Source organism: Elephas maximus, chromosome 12 (genome assembly GCF_024166365.1).
Source record: "Elephas maximus indicus isolate mEleMax1 chromosome 12, mEleMax1 primary haplotype, whole genome shotgun sequence".
Taxonomy (NCBI): Eukaryota; Metazoa; Chordata; class Mammalia; order Proboscidea; family Elephantidae; genus Elephas; species Elephas maximus.
In genome coordinates this window covers 5,939,666-5,959,313 of record NC_064830.1, presented here as the reverse complement: position 1 = coordinate 5,959,313, position 19,648 = coordinate 5,939,666, and the positions used below count along the sequence as shown (strand labels likewise).

At 40.1% G+C, this 19,648-nt stretch overlaps 1 protein-coding gene across 1 annotated transcript in view; it reads left to right on the top strand.

Annotated features, from left to right (window-relative positions):
* The window catches only part of DLGAP2 (DLG associated protein 2), a 1,098,241-nt gene that overhangs the window by 946,080 nt on the left and 132,513 nt on the right, over window positions 1-19,648 (top strand). The window contains exons 5-6 of the mRNA XM_049904665.1: window positions 2,632-3,701; window positions 16,272-16,483. Coding sequence (XP_049760622.1) covers window positions 2,632-3,701; window positions 16,272-16,483 — 1,282 coding nt within the window. The remainder of the gene's footprint in view (window positions 1-2,631; window positions 3,702-16,271; window positions 16,484-19,648) is intronic.

Sequence of the window (19,648 nt, the reverse complement as noted above, 5' to 3'; positions counted from 1 at the left end):
TTCATAAGCTCCTTGGTGGTGCAGTGGTTAAGAGCTTGGCTGCTAAGCAAAAGGTCAGCAGTTCGAATCCACCAGCCGCTCCTTGGAAACACTATGGGGCAGTTCTACTCCATCCTATAGGGTCGCTGTGAGTTGGAATTGACTCAGTGGCCATGGGTTTTGTTTTTGGTTTTAAGCTCCAAGTACCTTGGACTAGACATCTGGTGAATGTTCCTAGCAGGTGATGAGGTTTTCCTTACATTAATTACCTAGACAGTTGGGGTTGGAAATAATAGGGGGAAACCCTAGTACCTCTTAGCTTTCTTTCCCATTCACGGTTGCCCTAGGTGTTCATTTGTATGCGCCTTTGAGGGGTCATGGGTGGCTCTATGCGTTCTAAGTGTGATGAACCCCAGGATTGGTTGTGCTATACCTAGGTAAAGACACACACTTCATTTTTCAGTTGTCATAAAAAAGGATACTATGTCAATAACAAGGAGCCCTGGTGGCACAGTGGTTAAAGCGCTCAGCCGCCCACCAAAAGGTTGGTGGTTCAAACCCACCAGCTGGTCCGAGGGAGAAAGATGTGGCAGCCTGCTTCTGTAAAGATTACAGCCTTGGAATCCCTATGGGGCAGTTCTACTCTGTCCTGTAGGGTTGCTATGAGTCAGAAGCAACTGGATGGCAGTGGGTTAGGTTTGGTTCGGCATGTCAACAACCACAGCCTTAGCCTCCCACTGCAAGTCATAGAAAGTTGGTCATTCAGCTAACAGCAGGAGCTTCTTAAGGAAAGTGGGTGATGAGGGAGGGAGGGAGGGAGGGAGAGACGCAGGAGTGGAGGAAATACAGGGAACAGAAGAGACCGAGAGGGGACCCTGGTCAGGGGACCAAACTTGTCTCTGCTTTCCCCAAGCAGAGGTGTTTTTCAGGGTTAGAATGTCACACCTCGTGAAGCTCAAGTGAGAATGAAGTAAGGGGTGAGGACCATAGAACCCTCCCTAGTGTCAACCCCATGGGCTATTGCCTTGGTATTCTGCTGTGCAGGTTTCTTTTCCGCCTGTTCCCTTACTGGAATCAGCTTCGCGAGTTGATATTTCCTGCACCTGCTTGGCCACTAGGCAGAAGCAAGATCTAACTTGGGACTGAAACTGAAACGCTTGAACGGCAGGAATCAGAGGTGAAGCCAGGGGCTTCTCGAGTGAATCCTGGAATCCAATCACGTAAATTTAATAAACCCAAACTTTATAAATACAGAGCCAAGAGAATTTAAAACAACTATAATAACACATAATAACACAGCTAGTGAATATTGAGAGTTTTACTTGTACCTGGAACTGTTGATTTACCCCGGTGTCTCGTATCCTTGTCACACGGTTGAGGAAATGGAAGCTTAGTGGGGCTGAGTAACTTGCCTAGACTCACACGCTTAGTCACGGCAGAGCTGAGACCCCAACACAAGCCAGTCTCTTTCCAGAGGCCACCGTTTTAATGTTATACTCAACTGTCTCTCTCACAAGAAATCCAGGAAGGGATTCAGCAGCCAGAAACAGCAAGCACCACATCTCCTGAAAGGTCGATTCTTAACTATGTGATTATCTGTGTATAATATAGCGTAGCATCTAAGGAGCCCTGGTGGTGCAACAGTTACGTGCTTGGCTGCTAACCAAAAGGTTTGCAGTTCGAACCCACCCAGCAGCTCCATGGGATAAAGACCTGGCAACCTGCTCCCCATAAAGATTACAACCTAGAAAAGCCTAAGCGGCAGTTCTACTCTGTCACATGAGGTCACCGTGAGTCAAAATTGACTTGATGGCACCCAACAACAACAACAATGTAGCAGCTACCATAATCAAAAGCTTTTTTCTTTTTTTTACTGAATAAAATTGTGTACTTGAGAAAAAAACGTGAAATAGAAAGTCAGGATACCTGGGTTTAGTCCTCATTTTGACACAGAAACATGGCCTTGAGAAAGCCACTTCAATTCCTTTACCTGCACACTGAGAATGTGGAGTTAAACAGACTACTGTATTTTTTTTTTTTTTACAAATAATGTGCGTGCGTACCTAACACACCCACACACATGTAATGATGTAACACACAGAGCACGCAGAGGAAAATATTGAACGAGGGGGTTGCGTGGTTGGCAAAAAGCATATAGCATGTGTTTTATTTGCATAAAATATGGTATTTCGTGATTAATACATTAGTGAGTAAAGTATTAGCTTGCCAGACAATATTACTAATTAAATATCAGATGTCATTCTTCAGACTTGCTAAACTGAACCACAGTACTCAAATCTAATTGAAATAAAACCAGTATTTTTTTAATCAAATTGCTTGTTTTTTTTTAATATCGCAAAATTGCTGCCAAAAGACCTGATGAATTTACTGGACATTAAATATTATTAGTTGGAGAATATCATTTGGAAATTTCAAACTTTACCCTTGTTAATATTATCATTCTTTAGAGCTATCAAAGAATGTGGTATAAAAATGATTTGTCTATTTGAATGCCCCAGACAAAAATGAACACTGACTATTGGACAAAAAGTTTATGTATTGGGTGTCAAGTAGTTTACTTTTCTAACACAGAAGGGTTTGTATCACTATTTCTACAAAGTATTAAATGACATTTCTGTGTTTTATCCACAGACCAGAGGTACTCATGGTCGCCAACTCAGCACTTCAATGAAGAAAGATACTCTCCTGCTCCTAGGAATATGAAAGGATTATCCGGGAGTCGAAATCAACCACAGTTATGTTCTGGTCATACTTGTGGCTTAACACCCCCTGAAGACTGTGAGCATACTCATGATCACATTCATCATGGGCAGGAAACAAGGCAATCCTACTTGCTCAGCCCAACTGACAGCTGCCCCATGGACCACCATCGTTGTTCACCCAGAAGTTCCATCCATTCCGAATGTATGATGATGCCCGTGATGATGGGTGACCATATGTCTAGTAGCACTTTTCCCAGAATGCACTATAGCTCGCATTACGATACAAGAGACGATTGTGCCATGTCTCACGCTAGTACTAAAATTAATCGAATTCCAGCCAATCTTTTGGACCAGTTTGAGAAACAACTCCCTCTCCATAGAGATGGATTCCATACTTTACAATACCAGAGGACTTCAACTGCCGCGGAACAACGCAGTGAGAGTCCAGGGAGAATACGACACCTTGTCCATTCTGTCCAGAAGCTCTTCACTAAGTCTCATTCTTTAGAAGGCTCTTCCAAAAGTAATGTGAATGGGACCAAAGGTGACAGTAGAGTGGATGATCACCACCACGGCCACCATTCGAAACATAGTAAAAGGAGTAAAAGCAAGGAGCGGAAACCTGAAAGCAAGCATAAATCTGGCATGAGCAGTTGGTGGAGCTCTGATGACAATCTGGACAGTGATAGCACCTACCGAACGCCCAGTGTGATTAATCGGCACCATGTAGATCACATCTCCCACTGCTACCCGGAAACGCTCCAGGGCCCCTTTGGGGATCTTTCACTGAAAACTTCCAAAAGTAACAATGACGTCAAGTGTTCTGCCTGTGAAGGCTTATCTATGACCCCCGATACAAAGTACATGAAAAGGAGTTCCTGGTCCACCCTTACAGTAAGCCAGGCAAAAGAAGCTTATCGCAAGAGTTCCCTTAACTTAGATAAGCCTCTGGTCCATCAGGAAATCAAGCCTTCCTTGAGGCCATGCCATTACCTGCAGGTAAGGAGTCTCAGTATTACAACTGCAATTTCATATAACAATGTTAATAGGAAAATATCACAGGTGATATTAACAGGCCTGATCTGGGAGAGCCTTTGAGATATTCTTAATTCTTCTTTTGAACCATAACCCTACACCCGATGGGCCCATTCCTTTAAAGCTTCAAATGCTGAAGGATTTAGCAGCACATATAAAATATATTAGCCCACATTAATGTGTTTTCATTTGAAATTTGATCATTGGGCCTAATGTAAAATGGCCTTCAACTTCCGTGAGTTCATTTGCCACACCTGACAATAGCATCCTGTCAGTCTTCACAGCACCAGGGAGTCTGACTATGGAGAGTGCATCAGATTCTCTGGGATGTAGACTAACTGAACGTGCCAAAGGCAGCTGATCTCTTAACCACTGCACCACCAGGGCTCCAGTAAATAATGTAGCAAAGACAGTGAATTGCTAGAGGCATCATATTGTGGAATTCTCTATTTTATATCATTTCCTTCTCATCTTTGTCTTCTAAATCACGCTATCACTGAATTGCCGGGGGAGGGGGAGAATGTCAGACCCCCTGGGGCCCATCCACCTCTTTCAGGGTTGCCTCTACAGTTACTGCTAACGGCAAACAGTGCTAATAACAAAATTTGAAAGTCTGAGATCTTCTCTTCTGTATATATTCACAAATCACTTCTACTTCCCTGAGAGCAGTTGCTATAAGCTGTGCATTGATTTAGAGAAATCTTCACAGAATAATGACTAATAGCGCTAAATGCTAGCTGAGTCATCAGGCAGTCAATTAATGGAACGAATAAACAACTGTGAATCTTTGCATGAGTCAGAGAATGCCAAATCATTTCAGCAACATCTATTGCCATCCTGGTACACCATCCAAAACTCAGTGGTTGTGTTTTAAAAGGAAATGCTAACCAAATTACTTTCAGAAATTTATTCAAAGACACAAATTGGTAGTTAGGCAAAATAGTATTTTTATAGCAGTGGCAAAGGCTTAGATTTTGCTTGCAATTAGCAAACTCTAATAAATATCAAAATATAAAAATGTATCTGTACGTATATAAAGGAACAAGACAAGTAGAGCCAGATTTTACTCTTTGATATATTATCATTAAAGAAGCAAAACTCTCTTATTTTTCTCTGTGTTTGTACCTGGAAAATCTCTAGTTCAAAGTCTCCTCAACAGTTTAGGATTAGGCTACAGTTGTGATGTTTTCTCCCCTAGGTCATCCTGATTCCAAAGCTACTTCTTTTTTTTTTTTTTTTTTAACACCTATCCTGGCCTGGAGCCCTGGTGGCACAGTGGTTAAGAATTTGGCTGCTAACTAAAAGGTTGGCAGCCTAAATCCACCAGCCGCTCCTTGAAAGTCCTCTGGAAAAGTTCTACTTTGTCCTAAAGGGTCACTATAAGTTGGAATCAGCTCAACGGCACTGAGTTTGGTTTGGTTTTTATCCTGGCGTATCCTCCACCCATACCTCAACTCTGCAATATCTCAGATCCCTCAGATCCTATTTTTGCTCATAAAATTTTTTTTTTAGTTCAGAAACTTCTCCTTTTACTGAACATTCTTTTCTCTGCCTTCTAGTAGCTCTTTTAACAAAAAATTATTATGAAAAATATGAATTACATGGAGAGGTAAACATGTAATAAAGTGAACCTCAATAAACCCATAGCCCAGCTTTAAAAACTCTCAATTAATGGCTGATCTTGTTTTATTTATACCCCGCCTACTCACACAGGAAAACGCTGGTGGCGTAGTGGTTAAGAGCTACGGCTGCTAACCAAAGGGTCGGCAGTTCAAATCCACCAGGCGCTCCTTGGAAACTCTGTGGGGCAGCTGTACTGTGTCCTATAGGGTCGCTATGAGTTAGAATCGACTCGACGGCACTGCGTTTGGTTTATTTTCTTTTTAGTCACCCAGATTATATTGACACATGCATCAAATAATTTCAACTGTAAGTATTTCTGCATTTATCTCGAAAAGATACCAACTGAAAGACAAGGACTCTTTCTTTTGAAGCATACCCACAATATCATTCTGAAAAAAATACAATAATTCTGCATCATTTTCAAAGAACTACTCAATATTCAAATTTCCTTGACGTCACACACCTTTTTTTAAACAGTTTCTTTGACTCAGGATCCAAAGAAGGGGCTTACAGAGCAGTTGGTTGATTTGTCTTGTAAATGTTTTACTCTATAGATTTTTCCTCTCCTCTTTTCTCTCTTCTTCTTCCTCCTTGAAATTTTTTTGTTTGTTTGCTTTAGGAACGAGTTCATTGGTCTCATGGGTTCCCGCAATCTAGATTTTGTGGTCACCTTCCTTCTGTGTCATTTAAAATGTTTCTCTGGTTCCCATGTTCCTGTAAGTTGGTAGTTAGGCTCACCAGTTCGTGAACTTATCTGTCCTGTGATGTCTCACTGTAAGCTAGTGTTGTTCACTGGGCATTTTAAGGTCATTAATCATATTTCTCAGTTATTCTGTAAGCAGGATATCCGTTTTTGCCTCTTCCTGAGGCTCCACACTGTTCCGCGTACAGCAAGTAGGTGCCTGGGTAAAACCATCCAGGTGACTAACTGATAGAAGTGAGAGTGGGTCAAGTGGGAGCGGTTGCCCTAGCAAAATACATTTTCCAGGCTTTAAAACAGTATTTCATCAAACAGTAATGTGCAAAAAATGACAAATTGTGATTTCATCCTGTGGAAAAAATGTGATTCAGTGGAACACAACATGAAAGTAAAATCCCCCTGGGATTAAATAACGCTGTTTCAGACAGAGATGAGAAAGAGGGAAGGAAAACAATTAGTATGCCTTCCCTCCTCTAAAACCAAAACCCACGGTCGTTGAGTCGATTCCGACTCATAGCTCAGACTCACAGCGACCCTGTAAGACAGAGTAGAGCTGACCCCGTAGGGTTTCCAAGGAGCGCCTGGTAGAACTGAACTGCCAACCTTTTGGCTAACAGCCGTAACTCTTAACCACTATGCTACCAGGGTTTCCTCCCTCCTCCAAGACCCCCCCCCAGTTGTCTCATTTCCTATGAAGAGATTCACACATTTCTCAGGGAAGTTATAGCTTCAGAGTTCTCATTAAGTATCACAACTGTCTTGAACATCAGCCCAGCCTTCTTCGTGTTCACGTAAATAGCATATCCTCAGAAATTCAGCCTGGAACATGACTGTCCAAAGGCCAGGAAAACATTTCTAGCAGCATGCAAAGCAGTGCTGGATCCCCAGTAAGTCGCCGTGGCTTTTGTTTGACCCCTGCTCCGCATCCAACGCACTGTGCTCCTTCAAAACTGCACTGTCGTCCAGGAGCAAATTCCTCCTGTTCTTCTATTCTACCTCTAAATGAAACCCAGCACTTTGTGAGGTGCAATTCAGTGCTGTTTTATTTTTCTTCCTCATTGTCCTTTAGTAGCCATGGCTGGATCCACTCATAAGATTTATGAAGACGAGCATCACAAATTATAGCTCTTCAGGCCGTTTCTGTCATAGGACTCAGTGGAATTGATGTCCTGCATTTTCAAAGGGGTTCTTTCACATTTGTTCCCTGGTTTTGATTGGATTAAATTTTCTGGAGGGTGGAAAAGATAAACATTTCTGTATCCCCACAAGCCCAGATTTTATTTCACAACCAGAATTTAGGAGGATTAAAGGAATTTACCTGCAGGGGCTACTATGAGAATAAAATTTAAAAGCCAAAAGAGAGAAAAAAAAAAAAGTTCATAAGGTCTTTATTCATTCTTCACTAAAAACTAGGAGATTTTGAGCTGAAAAAAAAGATTGCTTTTTATTTTCACCTTTGGTTTTTACAGAGTATAGTTAACATTAGAAGAAAATGTCATTGTGTTTTTTAAGTAGATCAAAACAGACAACAAAGAGAATTGAAAGAAAATCCCGATCCCATTTTTTTCTTTCAAGTAGCTCTTGTTTTTGTATTTTCTACATCACCAAGACAAAGCATTTAAATTCAAACTTTTAATGAATGTCAGATTAATTTGGCTAAGTGATTCACCTCAGGGAACAAGAGGCACACTGTGTCATGTTCTATGCTAAGTGCTGGGAGTACAAAGATCAACAAAGATGTTTGCTCCTGGTCCATTCAGAGAGCAGACAGTAGCAGCCTGCGCCATGTGAGACAGACTGTGGGATTTGTAGGGAGCCCAGCAGAGGGATCATCCCCGCCACACGGAAGCAGCCCTCTACTGCAAATGGCGTTTGAACCATCGTGCTCCACCACTCGCTCCTTTATCTTTCTTCTTTTCCCTTACTTTTCTTTCCACTTCTTTCTCTCTTCACTCTGCCTATTCCTTTTTGCCTTTCTCTTTTTCTGTTCCCCTTCATATTCTCTTAGTCTGATCCTCTCTTACTTTGTCAGTAACCTGGCCTTGATTTCCATTTGGGAGTGGTCCTAGCTGTTCCTTAGTCCCAGTGGGACCTCTCCTGGTGAACAGGTGACTGATTTGAGGCTGAGTGGCGACTTGAGAAACTTAATTCTTTTTTTTATCCCTCTCTTTTCCATGTTCTTATATGTACAATCAGAATGCTCCTTAGAAGCAAGGATGGCAAGACTATGTCTCACATGCTTTGGACATGTTAGGAGGGATCATTCCCTGGAGGACATTATGCTTGGTAAAATAGACAGCCAGTGAGAAAGAAGACCCTCAACAAAATGGATTGACACAGTGGCTGCAACAATGAGCTCAAGCATAGCAGCAATTGTGAGGATGGCACAGAACCGGGCAGTGTTTCGTTCTGTTGTGTGCAGGGTCCCTATGAGTCGGAACTCACTCCATGGCACCTAACAACTACAGCACATGTTCAAGGACAGGAGATCCTGGTGGTGTAGTAGTTAAGCTATGTCTGCTAACCAAAAGGTCGGCAGTCCGGGTCTACCAGGCATTCCCTGGAAACTTTGTGGAGCAATTCTCTGTCCTATAGAGTCGCTCTGAGTCGGAATTCGACTCAACGGCACCGGGTTTGGTTTTTTGATTTTTGGTTCTAGGACAGTATTTTGCTTTGCTTTTAACATGTGATGCCCTTCCGTTTTGATGTGCTGGGCAGGAAAGGAACAGAGGAGGGGGGAATGGAATAAACAGTTTTGAGCATTAAAAATGTTTCCAAGATTTAAAAAAATATTTCTACTCCCCTTCCTCCACTTTCTCTTTCCTGCAGAGGCTTAAAAGCTGCCCTGTGTGCTGATCAATAACCCAATCCTTGCAGCCACTCATTGGAAAGAATTTTCAACTCTCTATCGTGTAAACTGTGAAGGTTTCTGTCTTCAAGGTGCCAGAGTGAACGTTTAATTAGGAATTTAATGAAGTTTCTGGGGTGCGAACAAAAATAAATCCTAAAAATTACATCATGTTTCCCGATTATATTTCTTCAACAGGTCATGTTAGTCTAAAAAAAAACCAAACCAAACCCCATGCCGTCGAGTCGATTCCAATAGTTTAGATAGTTTAGAAAACTCATCCATCTTTTACCAAAGGGAGCCAGTCTCTGCTGTTGTTTCTACAGCAAGCATTTAAAAGTGCTTTTAAGAAATACATAGCGCTGGTCATTTATTTCCACAGAATTCAAAAGTGAAATATAAATTTTAACTAAGTAAGAGTTGAGGGGCATGAGTAATCTGTGAAGCTGTGTGAAATATGGATATTGTGGTATTTTTGAAAATGAAACGTTCATCCCTAATTGCTCACACACCTTCCCCAACCCCTGATGATTCCATTGAAATTTTTTATCACTCACTTTCTATCAACATTCAAGATTTCAGAGTCATTGTTTTCATGTTATTTGACCACTGCATTCCGTTCAAAACATTCTCTCTCCTGTGATCTCCCCACCTTGTTGGTTGCTCCTTCCTGACTCTTCCTCCACTGACCTCAGACCTGGTTCCTCTACTTGGCTTTGTCTATACTTTGCTTCTGTGTGATTTCATCTGGATTAGGATTTAAATTCAGCCTATATGCTGATGACTTCCAACTATCTGTAGCTCACCTAGATGTCTCCTCCTGAGTTCCAGGATCACATATGCTCCTGCCTTCATTGTGTCCCCTCTTATATCTTGCAGGCATCTGAAACTGAATCGATGTAAACCTCTGATGCTCACCTGCATCCATTCTTCACACAGCAGCAGAGCAACCATTTAAGACATAACTCAGTATTAGTACAGGCTACGATATGGGTGGAGCCTGAATGTGTTACACTGAGCGAAATAAGTCAATGAACAAAAGGACAAATATTGTATGACCTCACGTATATAAAAAAGACAAGAACTGGCAAATGTATAAAGACCAAAGTTTATTAGTGGTTGCTAGGGGCAGGGAGGAGGAAAGAGAGAGGTGTTATTGCTTATGGAGTACTGCATTTCAGTTTACAGTGATGGAGAAATTGTATTGATTAAGGGTAGCATTGCAAAGCCAATTAATGTAATTGCTGTCAGTAAGTTGTATACCTGTAAAAAGCTGAACTGGCAAAGTTGTGTGATAGATATATTTATGACAATGACGAAAAGGGAGTCGCTGCTGAGGCTACTTATGTGCAGCCAAACATTTCATGGGCTTTGGTTCCTTGGTTCAGAGGTTTACGGTCGTGGTTTCATGGGACATCCCAGTTAGTTGGCCTAATAATATGTTTAGTCATCCCGTTTACCTCCTAGTTTGTTGCATAGTAACTGGAGTCTTAAAAGCTTGTAAGTGGCCATCCCAAAGCACAATAATTGATCTCTATTCACCTGGAGCAACAGAGGAAGGAGAGTCAGGAATAGGATATGTAATGTGTGGCTAATTGCCTCCAAAAACAACTGCCTCCTTTGCCATGAGACCAGAAGAAATGGATAGTGCCCATTTACCAGTAATGAACATTTTGATCAAAGTTTCTGTAGAAAAGTTCTGATTAAAAAAAAGGGGGGGGAAGGGAAGGCAGAATAGAATTTCAATATCTCATGGAATCCAGACTTTCTGGAGCCATGGAGGCTGAATGAACCCTGAAATTATTGCTCTAAGATAATCTTTAAACCTTAAACCAAAAATATCCCCTGAAGTCTTCTTAAAACCAAATGGTAGTTCAGCTTAGCTAGTAAAGAGTGTGTTGTGTCACTCTCTTTAAGAACCGTCTATATGAGATCAGATTAATAACAACAGCTCCAAAGATTAGATAGGAGCCTTAGGGGGCAGAGAGTTTATGTTAATGGGGAAGAAACTACTCAGAAAAGGAGGGTGAGAATGGTTGCACAACTCAAAGAATGTAATCAATGTCACTGAATTGTACATGTAGAAACTTGAATTGGTGTATGTTTTTCCTGTGTACAGCCACGTAACATTCCTTCAGGCACTGTCTGACCACATATATGTCCGTGGTCCCATGAGGTTATAAGGTTCCAGGAAAAGGAGAAGCCTGTGGCCCCGCCTCCTGCAAGAACAGGGGAAGGAGAAAGGCTTGCAGTCATGCATCACCTAATGTCCATGACACGTACTCAGGAGTAGGACATTATGTGATTTGGACATTGTGAGAACACCATGTTATATACACACTTGCCTCCTTCTGGGCCCCTTCCCCCTCGGCTCAGGCTGCCCCTCTCCATACTCCCCTCCTCCGTCCTCCCCTGTGAGCCTTTCTCTTTCCCTCACCCCTGCAGGAGGTGGGGCCACAGGCTTCTTTTCCTCCTGGCGCCCTGTAACCTTATGGAACCTTAGGCGTATATGCTGTCAGACATTGCCTGAGTGGACGTTACTCCACAAATAACTGTATGGTGTTCACACAACGCCCAAATCACATAGTGTCCTGTTTCACAGAACGTATCATGGACATGAAGCAACGCATGACTGTATATTCTCAACAACAACAAAATACTTTAAAAAAACTCTGATTCCAAAATGACCTCCAGGGGACGCACCCACTTAAAACCACTGCCATTTACAGTGAAAACCTGGAATGCGATGAGCATATGAGTCTTGCTCTCAATTATATTCCCAATGGCTAATGTGCATTGTATGTATAAAATAATAATAATAATAATTAAATGAGTAAAGAAGACATTTCCCTAAGGGGAAACACTGCTTTTCATGGTATTTTTCTTCCTTGGTTTCAACACATGAAAGAGTATTAGTATAAAACCCTGGTCCTTTCACCTGTCCCTTGTGCTTAAAAGAAAGGAATAATATTTTAATATGCAATATTAAACTATCCTTAAAGCAAGCAACAAGAATATCAAAGTGCACAGTTATGTCAATTTAGGAAAATGCCTTTTTATAAATTATAAATGTCACTCTTCACTGTATACAACTAGATAATTAGGGTAATTAATTACAATTAAATGCAGCAAAGACTGCAAATTGCATATGCAGTAGCTGTTAGCTCTTATGAAGAGAAATTTATTCCTTCTTTCATTCATTCACTCACTGGAGGCTATAAAGCTACTTAATGTTTTGGAATGTGTACTTGGTCATGCTTATGCGTTGGTCTGCCAATTTTTAAGACTGTAAAATACTAGACAAAGGGTTATTTACTGAGATATAGTGACGTTTTAGCATTGCCCTTCTGTTCTTTTGATAGTCTTGAAACATATGCCTTGGAAATTGGTATATAGTACTTGAATTCATAGTCTGAGATCGACTCTGGTTTACATTCTTCCTTTATTGAAACTTCTTCTGTCAAAGACTGGGTAATTGGCTTCTTAAATAAGAAACTAAGAAAAATACAAGCTGGTTTCATTTGTTAATTAATTCACAGACTGCTGAGAGAATCTTTACTTTTCTCTTATGAAAACATGTTTTAACCCACAAAAGTTTCATAAACCTGCCAACATGAATCTATCTTTTACATGGCATATGGGCGGGCCCCTTCTTGGTCTGTCGCCAGCTAATCTCACAGCCTCCTTTCCTGTGACTTCTTCTTCAAGTGCTCAGCAAGACAAAGCTGAACTCTGCATCCTTTCCTAAATACAGGGAGTTGTGAGGTTATGTCCTTGTCCTGTTTCTTCTACCTGTAGTGCTCACCATGCCACCTTCTCTTACCTTTCTGCTGGACCAATTATCCTTTAAAACAGTAAGCCTCACCTCCATGAAGCCTTCCCAGGTCATTCATCTCCCCCTCTGCAGATAGCTTCCATTGATTCTTTCTCTATTTTACTTCTCTACTGGCTTCTTTTGCCCTTTTTATACTATAATTCATTCCATTTTATGTCCAGCTCCTCTACTGAAATGCAATGTCCTTGAGGACTATGGCTTTTATTAAATTAAGAATAAGGGTATTTTTTATTACAAAAAGCAATATATGGCTTAAGTAGAAAATACAAGAAAAAATATTCAAAAAACTCCTAATCCCCATTTCCCAGTGATAATTCCTTTTACACATCAGTCCAGATATTTAGCTATGTATAATGCGGGCCTATATACTTTAATTTTTTTTTTTAATGGGGTGTATGCTATACATTAAAAATTACTTTTCCCCCTTCATGAACATCTTTCTATGGCAAAATACATATTCTTCTGAAGTATTATTTTTGATGGCTGATTAGTACCCACTGTGTGATTATAATAAATAGTTGGAGCAATCCCCTAAAATAAGATAGTAACATTGTTTCCTCCTTTTACTTTAATGAATAATTCACCAGTCCCTGGCACTGAATCTTATTTACTAGGAACCCATCTGTAGAAGTTAAGTTGCTGGGTCAATCACCCAGCCTGTGACAGAAGAAATTTCAGTAAAGAAAGTGTAAACCAGAGTCAATCTCAGACTATGAATTCAAGTACTATATACCAATTTTCAAAGCATATGTTTCAAGACTATCAAAAGAACAGAAGAGCAATGCTGAAATGCCACTGTATCTCAATAAATAAACATTTGTAAGTCTTTTTTGATAATATTGCCATAAAGATTATACTAGATTTAAATCCCACCAGCACTGTACAAAAAAAGTCTGTTTTACTACATCTTTCCCCATCTTCATAATTGTCCTTTTCTTTTTTTAATTGTTGAAAACTGACTTCTGGTAAAAAAAAAAAAAAAAAAAAAAAGACACATAGATAAGAATTGTTAAATGACCAGAGAAGTTCATTCTTCGTTAATCACTCTTTTGAGTTCTCCGAAACCCTCACCATCAGGAATGATGTCTTCTGTCCAGCTGAAATGGCACCTGGGTGAATCTGTGCCTGTTTTCTCAATTGCTGATTTCTTGCTGAAGGAGCTCTCTCTGTGTTACTAGGCATTTATTTTTTTATACCTGCAACTTCAACAGCTCTGCAATGTAATCTTTATGACTTTCGCCTTTTCCAGGTCTTTAATATTTCACAGTGCCCTTTCAACATGGTTCACATTCTTCTTTAAATGTGGACAGCAGCACAGATCATAAAGATGTTAGAAATATCAGCTGAAAAGGATCATAACCCATCTCCATCGAGTCGACTCCAGCTCATAGTGACACTATAGGACAGAGTAGAACTGCCTCATAGGGTTTCCAAGGAGCGGGTGGTGGATTCGAACTGCTGACCTTTTCGTTAGCAGCCAAGCTCTTAACCACTGTGCCACCGGGGCTCCCTGAAAAGGATCATAGGTACCACCTATTCCAATCTTGCTATTTTATAGTTAAGGAGATTGGGCTTTGTGACTCCTCTGAAGTCACATAGCCTCTTGGATTCAAAGCTGGGATTAGAACTGGAAATTTCCCCTTGCCTTACGCCTTCTCCTCAGAGCAGCGCCTGGATCAGCACTGCATGTTGCTGAGGTGCTACGTTGTGATTCTAGGGCACATAGGCGGACCCGAGGGAGTGCTGTGTATAAATAAAATCTACAGCTATAATCCATCTAAGTTATTATTCATAGGGTTCTGGGGAGATTTTATTTTGTCTAGATGCTTCCATTTTGCCACACTGGGTAAGTTGTTGGTAGAATTCCTCCTGGACTAGGCTGGAAGTGCAAAAATGTTTAAGTAACACAAATAAGCAGTAGTTGAATCCTTCTCACTTGGTGTTCTCCCCTCAGCTGTAGCATGAAAGGTTTCTGATATCCCAGAGCAGTGTTACAGTCAAATGTTGAAGGGAATGAATAAAAGGTGCTGTCAACTGAAAGCCCTGCCTTTGCAAGCAAGGTGCTTGGCTCTCTTTTGGAAGTGCTTGATAACTGGCTCACTAGCAGTATCAACACTGGAAAGATAGTTGAATTCATTTTAGGATCACATAAAGAGTATACATAAATGTATCTAAGTATTTTACAACAGGCAAAACACCTATTCTGAAGGTTTCTTAAATAACGAATTCTGTCATTTTCTTTCTACATAAATGGCCAGTTAAGTGAAGTGATTTTGAGGGATTTCTCTTTTCCAATAATCAGAACATAGCGCGTTAGGTCCTTTTCCTCCAGAATTGATTGGAGAGGTATGCTACATAAAGTTCTGGAGTTCTCTACCCTTAGCTGTCACATGGTGGTGTTTGTTTTGTTTTGCTTTTGTAAGTGTGAATTTGACCTATGGGGTCAACTTTATCCAGAGCCTCCATGTGGCTGGTCAGGCTAATGAGAACCTGTGAAAGGAAAGCTATATCCTGACCTGAATAGAAAAGTTGCAAACATCTTGTTAAATATGTTTCCATGATTTTTTGTTTGTTGTAAAGCGGGGATCTCAAGTTTATGTATGGTTGATAAATACAAAAATATTTACCTGCTTTATCATCTTTATGGGTTAGCCTGCACTTAAAATTATTGAGTAGGCGTTCTGTGTGGAGCCTTTGCTGGCAATATATAACAAGCATTTATAGTTCTGTACCAAGCCTGGTAGCATAGTGGTTAAGTGCTACAGCTGCTAACCAGAAGGTCAACAGTTCGAATCCACCAGGTGCTCCTTGGAAACCCTGTGGGGCAGTTCTACTCTGTCCTGTAGGATCGCTATGAGTCAGAATTGACTCAATGGCAGTGGGTTTGATTTTGGTTTTTTTTAACCAAGCTACGTAGGATGCGACTAGTTACCATATCCTTTTTCTCCTACGGGTGTAGGCATTTTGCGTGTATGATCAAGTTCAACTTCTAGAGTTAAACCTCTACTCCTTTTTCAACTTGAAATTAAGGGGTGAATTTCCAGTAATGTGGGTATTTTCTTCTTCTCTTTTTCCTTCTTTGTTCTTTTCCTTTTCCTCTTGTTCTCATGTTCTCTTATGTTTCTTTTATTTCATTATTGTCCACACTGGATGACTCTGTTTTCAGTTTTCTCAAGTTTCAGTTTGCTTTTGTACTAAATGGAAATAAATCTAAATGTTATAAATGTTGTGATGGTGTTTTCTCCCTGTTGAGTTTGTGAATATTTGTTCTGCTTCTCCTTTCCTAACGTTTTCCATAATGTTGATTACTTTTATAATGAGAAAAAGCAATAATTTTATTTTAATGCCCTTTTAGGATTTGAATGATAGAATGCTAGGAAGTATCTTTGTGCATCTAACTTTCAGTGATAATTGACCTTAAAGAGCTGCGACTTCAAGAAATTGTAGACAATTTGTTCTCCCAAAAGAGCTACTTACAAGATTCTAAATGACAAGATTGACGCATATTGTGTATCTGTTCTATCCTAGGTGCCTCAAGATGAATGGGGAGGGTACCCCACTGGTGGTAAAGATGAGGAAATACCCTGCAGGAGAATGAGAAGTGGGAGTTACATTAAAGCCATGGGAGATGAGGAGAGTGGAGAATCAGACTCTAGCCCCAAAACGTCACCCAAGGTAGCCATCCGACCAGAGCCCTTGTTAAAGTCCATTGGACAGAGACCACTTGGAGATCACCAAACGTAAGAACTGCTGACTTGTCTTCCCTCCTCTAGGACACAGCTTGTTTCAGAACTCTTCTGTCATCATAACTAGTTATCTGCAGGCTACATGTCTTCAACTTAAAAAGAAAATTCCTGAGTTTGAAACATTAGACCCAGTGGCCATCAATTTTCAAATCCTTTAAAAAAAAAAAAAAAACTGACCTTTGGTTATTTCTTTATTACATAGTAATTAAGAAAATATGCTTAGGCATATTAGCAACCATTAGCTAGTGTTACCTATCAAATTATTTTCTCTAGAGGATGTAATTCTATTTGTGTGAATTTGTTTGTAGGAGGTTAAAAATTGTAATAGGGAGTTTTTTGTTGACAATGACTTTATAAATGCATTTTTCTAGGCAATAGTTGTGTGTGTGCATGTGTCTACGTGTGTAGGAGGCAGGATATGGGTTAGCTTAAACATGTAATATATGCTTTATATATTTATTTGTCTGAAAATATTGATAAATTTAACTATTTGCCAAAATATAAACAGATAAAACTGTTTGAGAAACAGGCTACTAAAAGGAACTAGGAAAGCATGGCTGTTACTTTCAGTGGGCATATTGTTGTGCGTGTCAGATCCTACAAGCTAAATTGGGATGTAAAAGGTAAGAATGGCCTTGTATGTTGCCACTGCTTTCTGTTGTCAGTTGTCCCAGGTGAATGGAAAACAAAAGGGTGAAATAGCTTTTTAATACTTTGCCAGTGTTGCTTGAAGAGTTATTCATTGTAATGCATAAAGTCAAACAATGACGCTCCAGGCCGATATGTTGTCTTTGTATCATTCTTTCCTCGTGTGTGGTGCACACAGTTTTAAGCAAAATGACTCCGTAATTCCTCCCAATAAATCAAATAATTCATTATCATTAGCTTGAACAATTAAAATTTGAATTGCAACAGAATGTTCTGTTTAACAAATTTGAACCATATCTTTATTATCTAATTCAGTTAAATTCAACAGCTGTTGTATTGGGAATATCAGACAGAAAACATCATGAGACCAGGGACCATGGTCTGTCTCATTCAGTGCCTCTGTCCACTACATGGTCAGGGAAAGTTTGTTGAAAGAATAACTGGGAACAAAAGTCTTGCTCTGAAGAAACTTACAGCAGAGGGGAGGTAGGAAAGGAAGGTGTATGTAAGCAAAAAAACAATGAGGAAACAATTTTTATTGCAAAGTTTTATTGGAGAACTGTGAGAAGCACTATGTAAGCACAAAGGTGTGAGTACTTTACTCCCAAAAGTGAAGTAAATGGATTGGTTCTTATCAACCTTTTATTTGAAGATGGTGAAGGACACATTTCCATCACCCGTCTGTCAGTTTGTTGTACTACGGTGGGTTTTATGCTGCTAGGATGCTGGAAGATGGTGCCATCGGTATTTCAAACACCAGCAGGGTCACCAATGATGGACGGGTTTCAGTGGAGCTTCCAGACTAAGAAGAAAAAAAAAAAAATTTTTTTTTTTTTTTTTTTTGTGCTGGAAATCTACTTCCAAAAATTAGGCGATGAAAATATGATAGCCCAGAAGAGAACATTGTCCAACTTGCTTGCTTTAGACATGTCATCAGGAGGAATGAATGTCTAGAGGAGGACATCATGTTTGGTGAAGTAGGGGGCCAATGAGGGCATGGGAGACCCTCAGTGAGATGGATTGGCACAGTAGCTGCAATGATGGACTCAAACATGCTGGCTAACAACAATGACAAAGACACACTTGGGAGTTACAAATTATGGCCAACCTCCATGCAGGAAAAACAATGCATACATGCAACAAGGTTGCTTAGTAGGTCTAGGAGCTCAGAAGCCCCCTGATGCTCACACGTGGTCTCCGGATCTGAACTACTAGAGAGATGACCACTGGTATAACTTTTCATTTTAAATCTTTGATTCACTTTGTATATCTGTACGTTAAAAAGCAAACTATACAAAGAGGGAGAGCCAACCATGCTTTAACAGTGAGCAGGTTTCAGGTAATTTTAAGAGCTATTAGCATTATTTTCATGTCAACAAGGTCTGCCTCTTCTTCCCCAACTAGTCCTCTAGTGGTTTTATGCTCTTGTGGTACCTTGCTTTATCTTTACATTTGAATGTTCCTCATTGTATTATAATTTCTTTTTATGTGTCAGTGTCCCGTGTCAGGTCAACCACTTAAAGGTTTTTATCTTAGGGAGTAACCAAAAAAAACAAGCTTGTTGCCCTCAAGTCGATTCTCACTCATAGTGATCCTACAGGAGAGAGTAGAACTGCCCACAGAGTTTCCAAGGAGCAGCTGGTGGATTTGAACTGCCAACCGTTTTGATTAGCAGCCGTAGCTTTTAACCGCTGTGCTTTCAGGGCTCCATCTTAGGGACTAGGTACCAGTATTAACAGTGTTTGGGAAAAAATTAAGTATTTTACATTTATAAAACTCAATCATTACCCAACAGAGTTAAAATTACTTCAAAAAGCCAACACAGTAATGAAGTGGCCAAGGACATTTGATGGTATAATCTAATTATTGATAAAACTCTTCACTGTCCAAGTGTGAGAATCAGTCTGGGAGTTCATCTACAAATGGTTAATACCTGAACTGAACACATTCATCCCTGCAAACCAGATAAAATTTGGGGGAGAAAATGCTGCCCAACAGTTGCTAATATTATAAATACAAACTTACTCCTGCTTTTGGCTGTCCACACCACTGATCACTCTATCTGCAGAGAAAATCTGGGAGTTGGGTTCATTCTTCCATTTATTCAGTTATTTATCAATCCATTCATTCATCCAACAAATATTTAGGCATTATGCTAGATTTTATTTGTAAGTGCTCGTTATTCTTTTCTCTTAACTCTGACACTGCAATATACGTAGAATGAAATGGAAAAGACAACTCCCTATAGAGCGTCAGGACAGCACTATACCTAACAATAATTCTCTATTAATTTGCAAAGTCCATGAAACTTCCATAATATTTTTTTTAATTTTTTTTTTTTTTTGTGCTTTAAGTGAAAGTTTACAAACCAAGTCAGTCTCTCATCAAAAATTTACATACACCTTGCTAAATACTCCTAGTTGCTCTCCCTCTAATGAGACAGCACACTCCTTCCCTCTGCTCTCTCTTTTCATGTTCATTTGGCCAGCTTCTGACACCCTCTGCCCTCTC